General features: G+C 46.3%; 1 protein-coding gene across 1 annotated transcript; it reads left to right on the top strand.

The window, feature by feature from the left end:
• The first annotated feature begins 1,910 nt into the window (after positions 1 to 1,910).
• Positions 1,911 to 16,034, top strand: TNFRSF1A (TNF receptor superfamily member 1A). Its single transcript, XM_086464627.1, has 10 exons — positions 1,911 to 1,949; positions 10,247 to 10,448; positions 10,760 to 10,888; positions 11,188 to 11,331; positions 12,953 to 13,034; positions 13,339 to 13,406; positions 13,620 to 13,742; positions 14,095 to 14,132; positions 14,905 to 15,064; positions 15,633 to 16,034. Exons 1-10 carry the CDS (start codon positions 1,911 to 1,913, stop codon positions 15,932 to 15,934), a joined length of 1,287 nt encoding a protein of 428 aa, XP_086320753.1. The 3' UTR covers positions 15,935 to 16,034.
• Positions 16,035 to 19,439: the final 3,405 nt, after the last annotated feature.

The raw sequence follows: 19,439 nt of genomic DNA, 5'->3' as shown, positions 1-19,439 counted from the left end.
AGAAACGGGAACCCGGGAGGGCTCCGCAGGCCGGGAGTGAGGCGGCCGCGCTGTCAGACAAGCTGAAGTCCGGCTGCTGTGTGGCAGGAGGGTGGCGAGCTGGGCTCGGCCTCCTGAGTGGCACATCGCCGCGGAGCCTCGGGGAACGCCGAAGGCCCGGCGGGCCGCCAGGGAGACGGCGGGGAGGGAGGGTGGCGGGGGCTCGCTAGCTCTGGCGAAAGCTGGGAAGTGGATGTGCGCTGATGCGCTTGACTTTAGTGTAAATGTCAAACGTGCGGCGGGCTGAGAGGTCGCTGTCCTCTGCCAGAGCTGCGGGAAGAGTCAAACGTCGAGTTTTTTGTGGGGATTTCTCTGACACTATGTGTGGTTCTAGAGAAATTTTTTTTTTCTTTTTTGGGGGGCTAAAGCTCCGTGAAGACTGAAGGGTGTGCCTCATCCACTCATATGTGATAAATCTGAAAAAAATCATTAAAAATGTGATTTCCTCCTCCACAGAGTGTACTAATCAGTGCATGAGAGTTTTCCTTTAGCGGCTGGTTTTGTATTGTCCTTGGTCAAGGCAAGCAAATGAACTAGGCAAAACTTGGTAAATGTTTTCCACCTCCATCCCTGGAGATGGCTGCAGCCCAGTAACAGGTTATTCTGCTATTTCTTTTTCTCCTTGAACCCCAAAAGTCAGAGCTGCTCCAAGCCCCAAGTGTGGAAGAACAACTGCGTGGTGGCATGGACCTGGTTAACGTTGTCCTGTGCACGGGCTGTTGCTGGTTTCCACACAGCAAATGAGCAACTCTGTGGTAGACCCAGACTGGGGAAGGTGTTGGTCTTTGCCTGCAGCAGTTTAGGCCATTCAGAGAGTGAGCTGTATGCGTGTCTGGGGCTTATGTAAAAGAAATAGGCATATCCTTCCAATACAACGCTTAGTGGCTCAATTTAATGCCTTTGACCCTAATACAGAGATAACTGCAGAAAACGGGGGGGGGGGAGTGGGGGGGGGTGGGGTGTGTTCGCTGTCACAAACTGGTAGCTGGAAGAGAGCTGCTGCGGCTGTTTGTGTCCACAGTCCCTCCCGTTCAGGGTCCCTGGCTCTTGCAGTACCAAACGGCCAGTTCCCGTGGCCCCTAGCAGGCAAGGAGGCCAGGCCAGGTCACTAACACGCCCAGTGCGTTACCTCAAGAGTGGAAATAGTTCTGACACAGCACGAGGGCCAGGTCTGAATGGGCAACAAATAAACGGGAGCTCTTTACCATTTAGCCACTTCTCCCTTGCTGTACACAGTCTTTTTAAAATGCTGTCGTTAAGACCACATGTTAAGCCAAGCAGAGCTCATGCGGAATGTTATGTACTCTTCACTGTTACATCTGCACTGTCAATGCAGCTGGTTCGTCAGAGTGTACCAAAAAAATGCTTGTTTTAAATGAAAAAGTGCAGGATGGGCATGTGTACTCTAAACATGCTAGTTTTGGCTGACAAACACCTTTCTTTAAAATTATTTAGGTGCTGACAAAGGCAGTTAAGATGCAAAGAGTTATTTTCCTACTACTACGTGGATAACTTTCACATGAACACATCGATAGTACGGCTGACAGCCGAAACACTCGTTGTGTCAGGAAATCTTAAGATTACAGTGAACTTCCTTTGACTCCTTTTTCTAGAAGTTTTAGCCATCGGTTGTTTCTCTTCAGCCTGTCCCTCTCAATACTCAAGGAAAACCTCCGCCGGCAGCTGGCTTGCGCCGCGGGGGTGCGGAGGGCAGGCGGGGCGCGGCGCCGGGCCGCCTCCACCTTCCCTCCCGCCGCTGGCAGGAAGCTGGAGCTGGGGGAGTTTCGGTTCGCGCTGCTCCGGCCGAGGCCGGGGCTGCTTCCTCTGGACGCGGGGGACCCTGCCATGGGGACGTAGGGGGCCGCGGAGCCATGCGCGGCCCGGCGCTGCCCTGCAGCTCGCTGGGGACGGTAAGTCACGCCGGGGCTTCGCCGCTCCCCACGGGACGTGACCGTGCTCCTGGGGGGGGGGGGGCGCACCACATCGACCGGCGGCGGCTCCGGTCCCACAGTCGGAGGTTTGTGGGCTTTTACCTCGGAGCTGCAAGCGGGTTGCGGGGCTTTCGGGCCCGGGATCCCTTCGCCCCTCCTCTCGGCCGCAGGGCTGCCCATCGCTCCGGGTCTACGGACAGCCCGCCTGCTGCTCCTCTCCCCTCGGCTGTGGCTGCCCTCACGGCAGCCCCGTGCCGGGGGGCGAGGCAGCGCCCGAGGAGCCGTTTTCATCTGCGGAGGGGCAAGGTGGGCGGTTGTGGCGGAGGGTGAGGCTGGTGCCGGGCCGACAGGAGCGTCGACAGGCGGTCGGGAAGCCGAGCGGCGCCTGGCCCGCCGTCACCTGGCCGCCTGCCTTGTAACCGGGCAGCGGCGCTGCGGGGCCGCTGAGGCGAGGCGAGGCGAGGCGAGGCCGGCAGTGCTTTCTCCCTCCTTCCCTCCCCGCTGGGTGGTGGGTTCGCCGCCGCCGTTTCCGGGATTTCTCCCTGAGTCAGGGAAAAGGCGGCTGGCTTTACGGGAATGGCGGAGGATTTCCTGGAGCCGGCAGCGGGGCCGTGAGCTCGCGAGGCTATCCCGGCGCCGGGGCCTGCTGGGGGCACGGAGCCGCCCGGGCCGGGCTCCGCTCCCGCCGGCGGTGCGCGGCGGTCGGGGCCGGGAGGACGAACCGCCTCTGAGTCACCCGGCTCGGCTTTGCGGTGCCGTCGGCCGCAGGTGCCTGCGGGTGAAGCGCCAGGGACGGGGCGGGCGCGTTGTTGTTAAAGGCGACCTTTATTTGCTCTCTGCGGACATTTAGACAAAGATTAGTGAGCCGTACCTGCGCCTCAAACCATGGAGTTTGTTTAAAAGCAAGCTTACATGTGCTGGTAAATCTTCTTTAGCCTTCTTGGGTATGTTAGGTCAAGATTTATAAGCTTGTGATTTTGCGGGTGAAAAAGTTACTTGTGAAAGAAATATGAGAGTTTTATGAATAACCTGACTGCTAGAGGTGAATGACCATCCGCTATCAGCAGGTGTGTGACAATGCTGTGACAGTAGGGGTGGTGTCACTTAGCATCATGACATGGCTGTAAGTTCTGGTATAGAAGTTACGAGGTCAAGCTGTTTATCCCTAAATACCTGAGCATCCTTGTAACAAACACTTGCACTTGACTGCACTGGACTTGTAATGTTGGGTTAGTTGTTAATTTGCTGTCAGAAAGTTGTGACTGTGCAACTCAAAGTTACCTTCTTCCAGAAGTTTTATTTCTTTGCACTTGGGATCTTTTGGAAAGCAAGTAATAGAGTTACAGCTTGCACTGGCGGGACCACACGACTGAAACTGTGGAGTAGGAACACTACACCTAGACCCTAACTGTGGGTCACTTACCAACTTGGGACCTAGGTAGGATGCATGAACTGCTGACTTATGTATAGATTTCAAAGAGGTTAGCAAACCTGGAAAAGTGTATTTCTGACTTAAGTGTAGTGGTTCACATATTTTGCTGTAATTCAGATACTATATGTGATTATTCATGTTATTGGCAATAAAAGGCGAAAAAACCCCACTGGATTCCCCAAATTCATTATATTGTTGTAAGTTTAATATGCTGGAGGAAGAGTGGGATTTATTTTTGAAGACATTTACATGTCACTTCAAGTTCTCAATAATACCACACGCTTATTACAGATAATATTTATCGTTTCCATAAAATCATACTATTTTTTTCAGTGTTACAATTCTCACTCTGTTGCATGCCATTCCATCTTCCATTTACTTTCTAGATCATCCTATGTTTGCCTTCATGGCCTTTCTTAGTCCCTTGATGCCCCGTTTCTAGCTTTCTGATTCTTTTATGTTTCCTCTGATTCTTCAAAATTTCCTGTACCTTGTTTCCATGCATTTTCTCTTTTTTGTGTGTCCTTAACCTCATTTCCAGGTTCTCTGTGTTTTCCCTGTGTACTCCTAACTTTCACAGTAGAAAGACTGTCAGCTGTCTTCGCTGAAGCAGTTTCTGTCTCCTTAAAAACAAACCAACAAAATCATAATGGCAGTTTCATTTACTAAAGGCAGCTCCGTTTTTATGAAGAAAAAAGACAAAATAGTCACAGCGGTGCTTCAGGCATTGATTCCCTTTGAAGGTAAAGGGAGGAATTGCAGTTTTGAAGTTAGAAGCTACGTTATATAAAAACTGGAACCCAGGCCCCCAAGTGCCTTGTAAGAAAGAGCCATTGGGCCTACCATCCTGTTTCCAGTAGTGGCCAACAGTCTACCGAGGGTTTTGGAGCAGGGCAAGCGTACATCAATGAAAAATAAAAATACTTTCCTGACTTCTAGTGATCTCTGAGTGTAGGAATTCCTGAGTCGAAATGGTGTCTTCATATTTCTGATCCCTGAGTGTGTTTTTTCTTCAGCTGATGGGTGTGATGATTGCTTTTGGAACCCAGGCACGTTTCTGGCACCCCCAGCACTCTGGCAGGGAGTCTCCCATATCAGCTATGTGTTGGCTAAGAAAGTTCCTCCTTGTATTTGTTTTGAACCTGTCTCATGCTTGTTGTATGTGACACCTCTTAGTTCTTGCATTGGAAGAGGCAGAGAACAGCCATCCCAGTTCACGTTCTCCATGGCATTTGTGACTTTAGGGCCTGTTATAGTATCCTCTGCTCAGTTTTCTCTTTTATAGACCAGTATTTTTAATCATTCCTTTATGGCAGCCAGTCTGTACCACTGATCGTCCTTGTTACCTTTCTCTATAATATCTAGGGTGATTTATATTCTCAGGATTGGGGACCAGAACTAAAGTCTGGATTCAGACCTTACAGATTTATACGTTGCCGTAACAACACTTTCTGGTTTGTTCTCAAATCTTGTCCTAATAATTTATAGCATTTGATTGCATTTCTCGTTGCTTTGGCCAACCAGGTTCATTACAACTTTTTATCTTCTTATTAATCTAATTTTAATTTCTATTTCTGATGAGTGTCCATTTCTAGCCAAATGGCACATGTTGATGTCTGGGTCTGTGCTCATTTCAATTACGTGGTAATTTAAGTTCTCACAAGTAATCAGTATTGTCAGTTTGGATGCCTTTCCCTTACTTTTTATTAAGTAATCCACAGTTTGCTGCATTAGCAGTATTATTTGTGGTAAACCAGTTTTTGTCATTTTGCTCCTTCTTACCCATTTTCTTTAGTCATCACAAAGGGGCTTTGTTTTTATTTGGGGCAGTTGTTTTGCGTTCTCTTCCGTAGTCTTGTCCTCATCCCTGGATGACTGAGTGCTTCCTTTGAACCCTTGGTAACACAGGCCTTTCTATTGCAGTCTTGGGAACCTGACAGTAGAAAGCACATCTCAAAACAATGTTGCTACATTTCTCTGTTAAAGTGAACAGGAGTGTATCAGTTCCAATGAATAGGATGCAGCACGTGACAATTACCTGACTCTTAGAAAAATCCATCTAGTGAGTCACTGACAAGGGGCGTGAGTATGGCTGCAGCACAGTGTGGGCAGGGGCCGAGAGCTCCCGCCCAGCTGAAAATCAGCTCAGGATTGAGCTGAGCCTTCCCAGAGCTTTTGCTCTAACGGCATTCTGATGCAAGGCTGTACAGCTGCACTGTCAAACTCAGCCCTGAACACAGGCAGGCAAACTGCTGGGGTGTTGCGTGTCTGTGAACTCAGCACTGACATAGTGTTCACTGCTGTGTCCTCAAAGGAAAAATGAAAAAGTTATTTTCTTATGGTTGTGATTACGTAATGACTTTTCCACTCTTTATCTCAGCTAATATGAAATAAAAACTTCTAACTTTATATATACACACACATTTTATGATGTGAAGTCCATGATCTTATAGATAAATCACAGGGTTTGTGGTTTTTAAATTAAGATTTCTAAGGCCTTTCTTCCTTGTGTGAAAGCTATTACTAGTCTCCTGATTTTAGACAAGGCCTAAAATACAGCATTCCTCCATCTGATCTTCATAAAATGGAGGAGTATTTATAATAATCGCTCTTGTATCCTTCTTTTGACCTTTCCAGGTCTTAGTGAGCAATGAGAAAAGCTTCCTGTAAATGTTGCTTTAATATACATTTCTCAGTGTGTAAAGCAGAAGTTCTGGCTTCCCGTGCATCTTTGTATAGAAAACTGAAAAAAAAAAAAAAAAAATCCAAACCTTGAAGAGCATTTGGAAATGGCTGAAGCAGTCAAAGAACGTAAGGGTAGTCTGGCACTCTGATTTCTTTGGTAGCTCATTACTCTGAGCAGAATCTGTTTTCCTCTGAACTTCCAAGCTAGCTAATTTTTTATCACTCATCAAAAAGGCTAACAGATGACTGATATGTAGATTACTTGCGCATTGGTGTGTATCACACTGAACTCTTAAGCAAAGGGAAGTTTCTACTGAGAAATATTTGAGAAATTCTAATGACTTGTAGTGCCTTTTATTTGCGTGTAGTTCTTTAGTTTAAAAATGGAATTTGCAAAATGGAAGTATTTTTTTTTTGAGAGAAACAGTTGAATAAGTTGTTGGTGGGGAAACCATTAAATGATGAATATGTTAGGTGTATTAAAGAGATTTAAACTCTGGGAGTTATTAATTTGGAACTATTTTAAACATTAGCTTAGTGATGGGCAGTACTGTTGGAATTGTTTGGACTACTAATACCTTGCTCCAGCAAGTATTGCCTTCCTACTAGTTCATGTGAACAGGCATGGGGTCCGAAGGCGCTGTGTGTGGGGGCAGGAGTCACCTGTCTAATCCCCCTTCTTCCCACTCAGTTTGCTTTCTGTGACTCGCCTTGGTCTGCTCTGGACATCTCTAGGCATTCACTAGCTTTCTAGGAGAGGGGAGTCTTTCTCCCAACCTTGTGCATCGTCTCTTTCCTGTCATACCTGTGTGTCACCGTACCTGCTTCCTCCGCCCTTCTCCCTGAGGGCGAGGAGCCTTGCAGGTAGCAGCAGGGCTGCAGCTCTGCACAGGGAGGGCAGAGCGCATGATGCAGAGCTGCAGCATCTGTGCTGAGTAATTTGGTATTTCCTAGCCTTGTGGATATGGGCAGGCTGAACTTCCTGTGCTGTCCCTCTGTTTCAGATACTCTGCCTTCTTTCTCCTTGGCCTGAGAACGGTGCTCTCAAATGTCCAGTTCTTATTTTCACACATACACCCCCCCCCCCAAATCTTTCTTGCATCTTGCTGCGTTCCTCACTTTGGTCTTTGCCATTCTTTTCTTTCATTGCCTTACTTGTGTAGAGATGTGTTACCTTCCTTTCAGTTCTCTGTGCGTGGCCTGGTGAGGCAGAAGCAGCAGCAAGAGTGAGAGGAGGGGATGTAGAGATGGAGGTGCTGGTGTCTTCTCCCTGATATCCAGGGACAGGACACGTAGGAATGGTTCAAAGCTGCACCAGGGGAGATTTAGACTGGACTTGAGGAAGTATTTCTTTACTGAGAGGGTGGTCAAGCTCTGGAACAGGCTCTCTAGAGAGGTAGTCAATGCCTCAAGCCTGTCATTGTTTAAGAAGCACTTGGACAATGCCCTTAACACTTCTGGTCAGCCCTGGAGTGGTCAGGCAGTTGGACTAGATGATCAATGTAGGTCCCTTCAAACTGAAATATGCTGTTCTAATTTAATGTATTTCCTGACTTTTAGGAAGTCTGTCATTGGTATAAATCAGTATACTGATGAATGGCTTGAAGAGCTGCTTAAGATGGTGGTGTGTTTGTGGGTTTTTTTTTGGTTTTGTTTTTGTTTTTTTTTTTCTGCCATGCGAATGATTTTTCTGGAAGGCCGAGTCATCGGTTTGTGAGTCACTTGTGGTCTGTGACTGTTCTTCAGATCTTGATCAGTAATAATGTGTTAACTCTGGGTTGATTACACTTACAGACATGCTTTCACTTAATCTGAAAAATTAAAAACACCTTTCATGGTTTCTTTTGATTTTGAAGGTGTATCTGACCAATTTTCTACGTGTTTTTGGCTTGATCTTTGATGCTTTCCTCTGTTGTTTCCGTTGCTGACTTGTCTGACTCATGAACTGGCTGTATATATTCCCATGTCAGAGGATTAATCATTGGCTAGAGAATCAGGATTTTTTATTGTTGCTGTCAGACCATCTGTGTGAATGATCTTTTACCTGTTTTCCTGCAAGCAATCAATCTTGAAAGACTGTCAGATGCTGAAACGAGTTTTATTTCTTACTGAGTTGTTGTTGGAGTGCTCGCATTTATCCTGTGGTCAGCTAATTAAGTCTGAAATGATAGCTATTTAAATATGTGGTTCTTTCTTTCCTGTTCACTATTTTAGTATCTGGTGTATTGAATATGTCTTTGTATGATAGAACTTTCTGAAAAAAGGGGTTTTTGCTTTGTCAGAGTTGCAAAGTCCTATCCTTGAGGTTTTATGTTGCTTTCATGTATGCACCTTTCTCACCCAAGGCTTTAATTTTGAAACAGGACAGCATGGGGCTGTCATAGCCATCTCATTTTGCCTATCCTTTCTTAAGCTTGCAACCACAAAATTGGTATCAGCATTGTGGTTTACCCTTATTGGTTTACTTTGCTTTTGCTATAACTCCCCTAGCTGAAAAAGCAAAAGGAAAGGGAACTCTGAAGCTGTGCCTGTACAGCTAGGCATCTTACCACTTTCAACAAAGCAAGCTGGGAAAACATTACAATGTAGGGAAGTTAGTGTAGTAAAACTTGGTGTGAGATTGTATGGATGGGGCAGGGTGGTATTTATTTGCAAAAAAAAAAAAAAAAAGTTGACTTTCATGCATTCACATGATCTGATGCATAGGCTTCATTGGTACACACTCTCTATGACATACTCAGAAGCACCAACATGCGTATGTCCAGATGGTGTGGCCAGGATCACTTGTGTGCAATGCAGATGACAAGGGACACTGGCTATCAAGTTTTCATTGCGCCACTGAGGTTCTTCATGGCACTGCAAACTAGGTTTTGGACAAGTCCATCATGCCCTTCGTCAGCTGGTATGGGATGGGCCTTTGTCGTAGAAACTTGCCGACTTCAGGCTCCATAAATCTTGGGCCAAGTTGTTCCCTGGTTTTTTGGTGTTTTTTTTTTAACCATTTTCTTACTGTGTTTTCCTTGGCTGAACATGTGTTTGAAATGGATGCCTAGGGTCTGTTTTACTGTTGGGCCAGCAGGCAAAGGAATAGCATTTGTGATCTGCTGCGATCTCGTTACTATCCTCCTGATGCAGCGTCTTTTGCTGATGAATCATCTATGTTGTGGTCTTACCACAGTGCAGACCTTTTGGCTGTGACATAAACAGCACATTTCTCAATTTTGCTGCTGGGAATAGTGTCCTGAAAACAATGTTAAGGGAATGGTGTTCTTTATTATCGGTACAGGCTGTTCTTTTAACCCTTTTTTTTCTGCTGTTCCTTCCTCTGTGTATGTGTACATGCACTTATACTCTCTTACAGTCAAACTGCAGTCATACCAATCTTAATATTTCTGTCAAAATTCTTGACAACAGTCATCTTCAAAATGAAAACCAGCAAATAAATCTTAAAGGAAATTATAAAAAGAGTGCACATTTTTGTGGTAAACTTCAGACTGAATGTTAACAGCTGCAGTTTAAAAGGAGGAATGTACGTTTGACGGGGAGAAGTTGAAAACCTAACTTTCCCACGTTTCTAGGGCTGGCTTGCTCAGGAAGAGTTTTGGAAACTTTTCTATACTTTGCATGCAGTGAGATCCTCCTCTGTCATCTTGTTCCAAACTTCCCATCTGTTATATTTATTCAGCAGAACTGCAAGTACTGGATGCATTCTTCTCCCTGGAACTGTTTCTAGATGGGCAGTCTTACTGCTTTCCTTAATAAAAACATTCCTTTGCTCTTGAGTAACTTTCTTGCAAGCTGCAGCATTTTCAGGCATTCCATCTATAAATTGCACATCACAAAAAGTATTTGCTTTATATACAACCAGTTTGTTATAGAGAACATTGTATGGCATATTAATAACACAGATGACAGACATGGGTTTGTTGGTTGCTTTTTTTTTTTTTTTTTTGGTAAATAATCTCCCTCCACACTTTGGTCAGTGGAGGGTCCTGATGTCAGAATTGGTCAAGTCAATTGAACTCACTGTTATATTAATATAAGATTTAAATGTAATTGCTGAAGTCAGCTGTGCAGTCTGCAAGGGGATACGATGTTTTCTCACCTTGTTTCTCTACCCCTTTCTTGCCCTCTCTCTCCCTCTCCCTCTGATTTACAGGTTATCATAACATTTTTCTGCCTGTTGATGAAGGAATCTGTAGAAATTGCTCTGGTGCCATATACACCGCAAGTCCATCGGATAGCTTTGGATGGAAGAGACCCCTCTAACCCCTTGAGGAGAGAAAAGAGGCAGGTGCAGTGTCAACTAGGACAATACCTGCACCCCAGAGAGACCCACTGCTGCATGAGGTGCCATGCAGGTACGTAAAATAAGTACAGTAACAGTAGCCTTCAACTTAGAGGCATTTCCCTGTCCTGCACTCTCGAACTGTCTCTGTCGTACAACTTCATTGGTGCTCCCTTTCCTTGGTACCTATCTCTACCCAGATAAAATCTTACTCCTTGTTTCTTCTTTTGAGCTGTCAGTGTCCCTCGCACTGGTGAGAGGAATCATACTTGGTCCTTACACCATGAACTCCAGGGTTTCTCTGAAGAATCGGTGACTCCCATCCTCACTAAGACAATGTGTTTGCCTTCCGGTCAGAGCTCTGTTAAGTGATTTTTCTTGCAGGTACCTACAAGGCAAAAGACTGTGATCGGCCTGACCAGGCCCCTGTCTGTCTTCCGTGTGCTAATGGCACATTCACAGCTGTTGATAACACCATGTCTAAATGCTTCCAGTGTACACGTTGCCGTGCAGGTGAGTTATCGATAGGACCGGAGGAAAATGGGTAGTAGTGGCGGGTGGGGAGCTGGAGAGGATGGCAAGGTGAGTGAGGAAGCTTGGAAAAGTAAGCAATTGAATGGTCAGAAGGACAATGTATGGGAAGGGATTGGAATAAGGGTTACCAAATTACTGCAGTCTGAAACACAGTTTGTAGGCCTTTCTGGCCTTTTTCTGGGAAGACTAGGGGATAACAATGCCTGTCATCATAACAGTGCTCTCAGCTGAAGGTGGAGGAAGAGGTTGGAATAATCACTTCTCCCTTCTTTCCTCAGAATTCCAGCAGATAGTGGAGAGCCCCTGCACCCCAAAGCAAGATACTGTGTGTGGCTGTCGAGAGAATCAATATCAGATTGGCCAGTCTGATTTCTTCCAGTGTAGGAACTGCAGCTTGTGTGTCAATGGGATTATTGATGACTGTGAGTATGGCATGGATATGGCTCCAGTATGGACACACTGTACTAGGGTAGACATTAACAGCCCTCTGTTCACTTTCTGACACACTGCAGCACCTTGCCCTGAAGTGATGTAGTTTTGGAACAACTCTTGGTTTTGCCTGCCCCCTTTTCCCAGAAAAGACTGCTATTCTTGCCCACCTTGGCATCAGTCCCTTTTTTTCTGTCACAGTTTCTACCTTCCTTTAGTCCTTGAAAGGTTTCTTAGTTTTGGCTGTTGTAAGGAGATATTTTTTTACTTAATTTTGGTACCTCTGCCTTGCATGTACTGAAGCAGGGTCTTTATGCTCTACAGCAGATTTTCTCCTTACCTTTGTTTTTTGTCTTTGTGTGATGTTTCTCCTGATGCTCATTGCATTTCCCTCACAACTGCTGGAAGCACTATGAGTACAATGGATGAAAATGCCACTGGTCCTAGTGCCTAGATGAACCTCTTGGTCAGTTGGTTGCTGAACCACCACAGTGTACTGTGTGGTGTTTCAAAGTAAAGAGCTGCTCAGGTAATGCTGAACTGTACCCAGTGGCATTGGGTGTGACATGGGGATGGTGCCAGTGTCTGGGAGAAGTACCCGTGTCAGCTGTCCTAAGCTGCCTCACCTCCAGTCAGGCACTGGCAATCTTAACCAAATGCTGCTTGCTGTCCTCCACTTTGTGCTGTAGTCTAATTCTGTTCATGTCACTTAAATGCTCCTAACCTTGTCCTGAAGCTATCCCCTCTTCTGTGCAAATTCTGCTTCTCCTGATCCCTTTCCCATCTCTTGCCCTGCCTTGCATGAGGTTTGCTGTCTCACTGGTAATTGAGTTCCCTCTGGTGCTCAGTAATCTTCCTCTGTCACAGTTTCCACGCTTACACCTGTTCTCAAGGGTCATCACCATACGCTGCCCTTGAGCAATTTCCTTCCCTCTTTGCTGATGTAGAACTGTTTTAGTCCTGTCCCTTGCTTGCCACAGAATGCGTGCTGCTTGTTCTAGTACCTTTTTCCCTCCCCTCATGCAGCTTTATGTCCTTCTGTGACTATTCTTGTCTGTTCCTCCCCACACCTATTTTACTCAGTCTCCGTATTGTGACTTGCTTCGAAGCAATAGCTCTTTCATTTCTTACCCCTTCCACTCAAGCACAGCAGATCACAAGAGTGGATATGTGTCCCATGGCTTGAATTGATTTCTCCGTGCCCTGAACTGACTTCCTCACCAGTCCCAGCTGCTCAGGGACCACTTCCCCCTCATCTTTGCCTGACTAATGTGATTTCCCCTTCCTGTCACGCTTGAACTTGAGTGACTTTCCCCGCTTTTGCACTGGAGCTGTCATTATCCATTAGACCAATTTCAGCTGCACTGTAATTTTAGTCCCTTTCCAAGCCTCTGCAGAGGTCCCCAACCTACCAGGATAGTGGTACCCTAATTTCTAATTATTTTTATCCTTGCCCCAACCCTGTCCTCAAACGTAGACTGAATCCTTTTTCTCTTCTTCAATAGCAGTTCTCCAGGCTCAGAGAGGGATAATCTCCCACCCATCTTGGAGTGGATTTTTCTCCTTTTGTTTTCTCTCTGTCCAGATTGTGGCAATGATTTCTTTTCTCTACAGGTTCGAAGAACAGAGACGCAATTTGCAGGTGTAAGCCTCAATTCTTCCTGACACGTAGTAAGGTTTGCAGGCCTTGCAGCAGGTGAGCTTTTTTTCTTTGCATGCCCTTCCACTGAGTAGGAGAGACAGCAGACACAAGCCCCACAGGGGGAGGAATTTTTTCTCCAGACTCTGTCCCTCTTGACATAACTATACAATATTCTGCCTTTCTGGGGCAATTGGGTGTTCTCCATGTAGGGCATCAGCCCACTAAGAACCCAAAGTCACTAGCCACGCTGCCTTGCTCTGCTTTGCAGGCTCATCTTGACTTGTCTGTTACTCAGGATTGTTGCAAATGACTGGCGTTTCTTTTCACCCAGGCTCACCTCTCTGATTTGCTCTTTCAGCTGTGTTGGAGAAGAATGCTTGCAGTGTCATAGCCCAGTGACTACCTCACCGACTTCGTATGGGCTGAGTGAGTACTGGGGGAACTGAGGGACAGTGGAATCTTTTTAGTATGGGCTTTTGTTTTGTTAACGCCTTTTGTAAAGTGTTATTTTCTCCACTCTCTCCAACCATTATTCTTCTTCTCACTATCATTTGCACATCTCCACTTGCTGTTCTTCCTCTAGGACGTACCTCCTCCTTTCTCAGTCACTCACTCACTTGCCCTCTTTCTTTTGTTCAGGTGGGAGCCTTGTCCTTGTCATTATCGTTGCAATATTTGGAGTTATCTCTGTCCTCTATATTGTAAATAAAGTAGTGAAGCTGGTCCAGGAAAACAGGATAGCGTCATCTTTCTACTCCTGTGGTGAGTACAGCAGCATATGCAATGATATTAATTGGGATAGACATCATTCTCTGTGTGTTGTATTTGTATGCACGCACGTATGAGGGGAAAGAGTGGGATCCTGTTGCTCTGCTTTGCTGCAAGGCCAGAGGAACACGAGAACTCGACAGCTAAGCATATTGGTGCTGTTCTTAAACCTCTGCATCCACACCGGTAGTTGTGACTGGAAGTGCATGTGAGATCATTGCTGGGAGATGTGCATTTTGCAATAAAACCTTTTTGAGGGCAGCACTGTGAATAGCTGCTTCTCTGTTTTTTCTAGGATGAGAGGAAGTGAAAATAATTTCTGCTTTTTTTTTTTTTTTCTTTCAAGTTTCTTTGCTGCAGACAACCAAGGAGCCAGTATCTGAGGTGAGCAAGGTGATGGGTGTAAGAGCTTTCCTTCCACTTTTAACTATGTTAGCCTGGGATCCAGACTAATATTTTCTCCCATGGACTGTTTTGAGGTCTTTTGTTTTCAAATGACCTGAGTAATAGGGCTGCTTAATTCAGAAGTATTTTCCTATAGAGGGTGGAGCTGTTAATATTTTACTTCCCCTCTTCTAGAGGATGCTTTTCAAATTCCTGGCTCTTTCCTTTTTTCTTCCTGGATGCATTTTTTCAGATAGCTAGTCCTTAATCCCTTTTTCTCCCTATGTACCCCAAGCTTGGAGGATTTAACTAATTTTACTTCACTTCAGATTTTGACCCCACAAGCCTCTCAGTGGTGCTTCACAGTGTTCTCTCAGGTCCAATGTTGTTCTGCAATTAAGAGGGCCCAAGCAGTAGTTGAGGTGGGTTTTCCACAGCCTTACAGAGAAAGCTGATGGGAAAGGTGGTGTGTGGAGCTTCTAGAATGGTGGTGATTTCGGGTCCCAGCATTATGTGGTTTTGTAAAGAAATGTTTTCCAGACTATTGGGTTTTTTTATGCCAAAAGAGAGTTAAAACCCATGGGTTCTGCTGAAAAGAAGTGTTTGATGCCTTTTGCTCAAACAGGGCATATAGGAAGAGTTAAAACCTCTCAGCACCTGCTCCCCACCTATCTTGGATAAATTTTAGTGTATAAAGCTAGTGGTTCCTTGCAGGAGATGGGTGTATTGTGCTGCTGCGGGTGATTCTGGACTAAGAAAATGTGTCTTTCAGGTTGAGATAAAAAGAAGTGAAATTCCCATCCTTCTTCCTGAGTCCCAGAAGGAAATAGAGTTGCCAGTGAATGCAACACCACCACCTGCACCTCTGCTGCAAAGTTTCCATGAGCTACCAGACTGTGTCAGGCCTGCCCGGAAGACACAGCTTCCAGACAGTGAGTGAAACTCCCCCCATCCTTCCCTCCTTCCCCAGGCAAATGAGAACCTGATTATGCAGATGCGGCTAGGAGGATGTTGGACAGACCTTACCTACCTGGTGTACATGACCTGTGTATATACTTTATACATGGCACAGTACAAAGGCAGAAGCATGCTCAGAGCCTGTGGGGCTGTATATGCTAAACACCTAGGCCTTTCTGTTGTCCCTTTACCCTATGTGCAAAAAGGATTGTCATATGTGGTGACATGCTGTCAGTCTTAATGCCTCTGGGATGGTGACTCAGAGCATTCTTTTTGCGGGACTGTGTGGCAGCAAGGCCCTAAGCATGTGTGCTCAGCTCCTGCTTGTAACCTTACACAAGAGCATATGGAAGCATCCCATTGCTTTTTGAGGGATAAGAGCAAGTCTGGACATCACACGAGTCTGTGTGACTACTCTGTAGAAGACCTGAACAGGAGGGGGCAGTGCACAATCCCGAGGCACCATCCAGCCCTGGATTATTCACATTCTTCTCGAGGCTGCAAAATCCTGGTTCTCACACTTTATTTCTTCTCTTTTCACAGCCCCTGCTATTCTGTACGCTGTGGTGGATCATGTACCGCCATCTCGGTGGAAAGAGTTTGTGCGGCGTCTGGGTCTGAGTGACTATGATCTGGAGCGAATTGAGATGGAGCATCGGCGTTTACGAGATGCCCAGTATGAAATGCTTAGATTGTGGAAACTGCAGATGGGCCATGCTGCCACTGTGGAGCACATCAGTTGTGTTCTCAACCAGATGGAGCTGAGTGGCTGCAGTGAAGCTATTCAAGAGGCTTTGCTAAACCAGAACTCTCCTCAACCTTGCAGCCTCCATAGCCATCTTTAATCTATTTCTGCTTTAGTTGTCCTCGCTATGACTTGAGAGGATCAGAACTCCCTTCCTTCCTGTCTTCCTGTTCCCATACCTCCCTGTCTTTCTAACGCTCCTCAGCTGGATTTGTTGGAGACAGCAGCAGATTGGGCTGGAGGAAGGCTGAGGTTTGCTTCTCAACCGCCATGTAATTCAACACCTTTAAGGCAAGACAGACCTCTGCTTTCCCAAGGAGGGAAAGCACCTCATAAAGGAAGTGGTGTGTGGACTCTGACCAAGATTAAAACAGGAGCTCAGAGTGACTTGATAGATCAGCTGCTCTGTGGACAAGTTGTTGCTGAAACAGGTGCTCCACCTTGTAGGGTGACTTGGTTAAGGTGGCTGTTCAAATGGTAAAGTACTCGCTTGCTTTTTGCAGATCTGTTTTTCTGCAAGATCAGACAGTTGAACTGGCTCACATTGCAGCCTTTTTATTGCTAAATCTGACTCAAGGGAAGTGGTGGGAGGATGTGACTATTTCTGGGAGTGGGAGAGGATTGCCCCCTTTTGGTATGAACTAGTTATTGCTGTGGCAAAAGTCACGGAGATTCAGAAGCCATGGCTCTGTGAGAGATGAGAGGATGTTATCCTTTCTGCATCCCTATTTCCCTCAGGTTTGAGAGGAATAAGGATTCTGAGCCAGTGAGTCAGATGAGAGGGTTGGTGCTTTTTTCTCAATTTTTTTTTTCTGTACTTTGAAACCGTGTAAGATAGCATTAACAAAACACCTGCCTGTGTGTTTGTCCAAGTGCAGAGGGGAAAGGAATGTGTGGATGAGAAGGTACCTATGCACCTGGTAGCGTGAGTGCCTCTGCAAATCTGTGCTTGCACACAGGTCGGTAGGCTTGTGTCTACTTTCTTATCTATCTATAAATGACTTGCTGAACCTGATCTAACTGCAAATGGGACTGTGTATGTGTACATATATAGATATATATGTTTTTTAGCAACTGTTGAATAACTTTACACTACTTCCTGGATGCATTCTGTGATTGCCACTTGGGTGTGAGAGCCATTCAGTATCATCTCCAGGCTCTTCACTTTCTCATGGGTGAAGCAGAAGCAGCAAAAATCAATTGGCCTGCATCAGGTGCAGGTTGTCCGCACATTTGTAACGTGGATTTTTTTTATTTTTGTCTCTTAGCCCTTGAATGGAGAGAAAGTTTCTATTGTAAATACACTAAATGCTCCGAATTAAAATTTGTATTTTTACCTCTGCCTCAGTCTGGTTTTGTCCATATCGGTGTCTCTTCTGTGACTGCGGGTGGGGCCAGAGAAAGGGGAGTAACTTTCAGAAGTGGCAAGACTGGGCTGCAAGAGTGGGTTGCTTGATGGTCTGATGAAATTTTTTTAAAAAAAACAGGTTTTATGAACTTTTGTATATAAAACTTAGCTGCCCTCAAGTCACAGGAAGCTGGCTGAGGGCAGGAAGTAGGACTGAGATTAAATCTGGTTGCAGGTCTTCTCAGATAGTCAAGAGTCAAAGGGGATGCTAGTGTATTTAAAGTGAATTTTTAAAACCACACAATGAGCCACTTCGATTTGTATTTGGCTTTTTAAAGAGGAAAGTATCTTCAAATAAAAGAGTAATAATAGATTATACTTTAATGCTGGAAGCAAGATATCTGCTTGAAGGGTAGGAAGGCTCTACGGAGGGACTGGGACAGGCTGGATCAATGGGCTGAGGCCATTGTATGAGCTTCAACAAGGCCAAGGGCCAGGTCCTGCACTTGGGCCGCAACAACCCCATGCAGCGCTACAGGCTTGGGGAACAGTGGCTGGAGAGCTGCCCAGCAGAAAAGGACCTGGGGGTACTGGTTGACAAGCGGCTGAATATGAGTCAGTAGTGTGCCCAGGTGGCCAAAAAAGCCAATGGCATCCTGGCTTGTGTTAGGAATAGTGCGGCCAGCAGGAGTAGGGAGGTGATTGTCCTCCTGTACTCTGCACTGGTGAGGCCACACCTCGAATGCTGTGTTCAGTTTTGGGCACCTCGATACAAGAAGGATGTTGAGGTGCTGGAGAGAGTCCAGAGGAGGGCAACAAAGCTGGCGAAAGGCCTAGAGAATAAGTTTCATGAAGAGCAGCTGAGGGAACTGGGCCTATTTAGTCTTAAGAAAAGGAGGCTGAGGGGAGACGTTATTGCTCTCTACAGCTACCTGAGAGGACATTGTAGAGAGGTAGGTGCTGGTCCCTTCTCGCAGGTAATTAATGATAGAACAAGAGGGACGGACTCAAGCTGCACCAGGGTAGGTTTAGGCTAGACATGAGGAAAAATTTTTTCACTGAAACGGTTGTCAGACATTGGAATAGGCTGCTCAGGGAGGTGGTTGAGTCACCATCCCTTAATGTGTTTAAAGGTCATTTAAGATGCGGTGCTTGGAGATATAGTTTAGGGGTGTACTCGGTAGAGTAGGGTTGATGGTTGGACTCTATGATCTCTAAGGTGTTTTCAAACCTGAATGATTCTATGATTCTCTGTTCTTGTGTGAGGAAGCACGGTGTTAAGGCAGTAAGGACCGTTCCTACTCCACTGATGAGAAAACTTGAAAGTCCTCAACAGCCAGTGACAAAGCCAGGAGCTGAAGTCAGTTTTAATTCCCAGTTTGAGGCTTTGTTGTGCTATGCCTACATACTATTTTAACTGAGGCCTATTTTAAAAAAAACTTTAAATCAAAGGAGATGGTACAAAGCTCATGATTAAACTGGGGAAATCATCAGAAATCCTTTCCAGGTGTGACATTTAAGGAAGTGGTTTGGTGTTTTGTGTTTGTGGGTGTTTTTTTTTTTGTTTTTTTTTTTTTTCCCCTCGGTGTAATCCATCATTTGCAATCCAGGTATTTTAAAGTTCACTGTGCGAGGTAAGCTGCAAGCCAGCAAGCAGTAGGCCCCAGGCTGCTGTTCCGTCACCAGGGACTTCATGCACCAAATTAATTATAGAAAAATCCATGACTACGAGCTGTTTCAGGGAATGTTAAAGATCTCTTCAAGGTAACGAAGGCGACTTGGGCAGGAGTGAATCTGAAAGTGGAGGCTCCTCACGCTGTGGAGCCTGAGCCTAGACAGAGCCGCCGCCAGAAAAATGCAACTTTAAGCTGTAATATTTTTTTTTTTTCGGTCGTTATTGCTCGTTCAGTATGAAACTCTGAGGCGATGCTGCCGGTGTATAAAACATTTAGAGTTTAAAACGCGTTGGCCGCTCCCCTCTTCGGCCGAGCCCGCCACCACCGCTGTCACACCCGCGCCCCTGCCACTGCGGATGGTCTGAGCGGGGCGGCGCGCGGGTCCCCACCCCCGCCGCCTGCTGCGCCTTGGTACGCCCCACGGGGGCCGCGGTGCGCGCCGGGAGCTGGGCGGGCGGCGCGCGCCGCCGGTGGGTCGGTCGGTCGGTCGGCCGGCGGCGGGCAAGGCCTGTCGCCCGCCCCGCGCAAGGCCTGTCGCCCGCCCCGCGCTGCCGGCGGTTCCCCCTCACCTCCCCGCCGCC

Source organism: Leptosomus discolor, chromosome 1 (assembly GCF_034619465.1).
Source record: "Leptosomus discolor isolate bLepDis1 chromosome 1, bLepDis1.hap2, whole genome shotgun sequence".
Taxonomy (NCBI): Eukaryota; Metazoa; Chordata; class Aves; order Leptosomiformes; family Leptosomidae; genus Leptosomus; species Leptosomus discolor.
Note: the sequence above shows the minus strand (reverse complement) of the source record. Positions and strands in the feature narration are given on the sequence as shown.

Excerpts from the sequence above, each read along its gene's own strand:
- TNFRSF1A (XM_086464627.1), top strand. The coding sequence starts at position 1,911 with ATGCGCGGCCCGGCGCTGCCCTGCAGCTCGCTGGGGACG. Across the intron at positions 13,743-14,094 it reads GTCATCTTTCTACTCCTGTG|TTTCTTTGCTGCAGACAACC; the intron begins GTGAGTACAGCA and ends TTTTCTTTCAAG. Across the intron at positions 15,065-15,632 it reads GAAGACACAGCTTCCAGACA|CCCCTGCTATTCTGTACGCT; the intron begins GTGAGTGAAACT and ends CTCTTTTCACAG.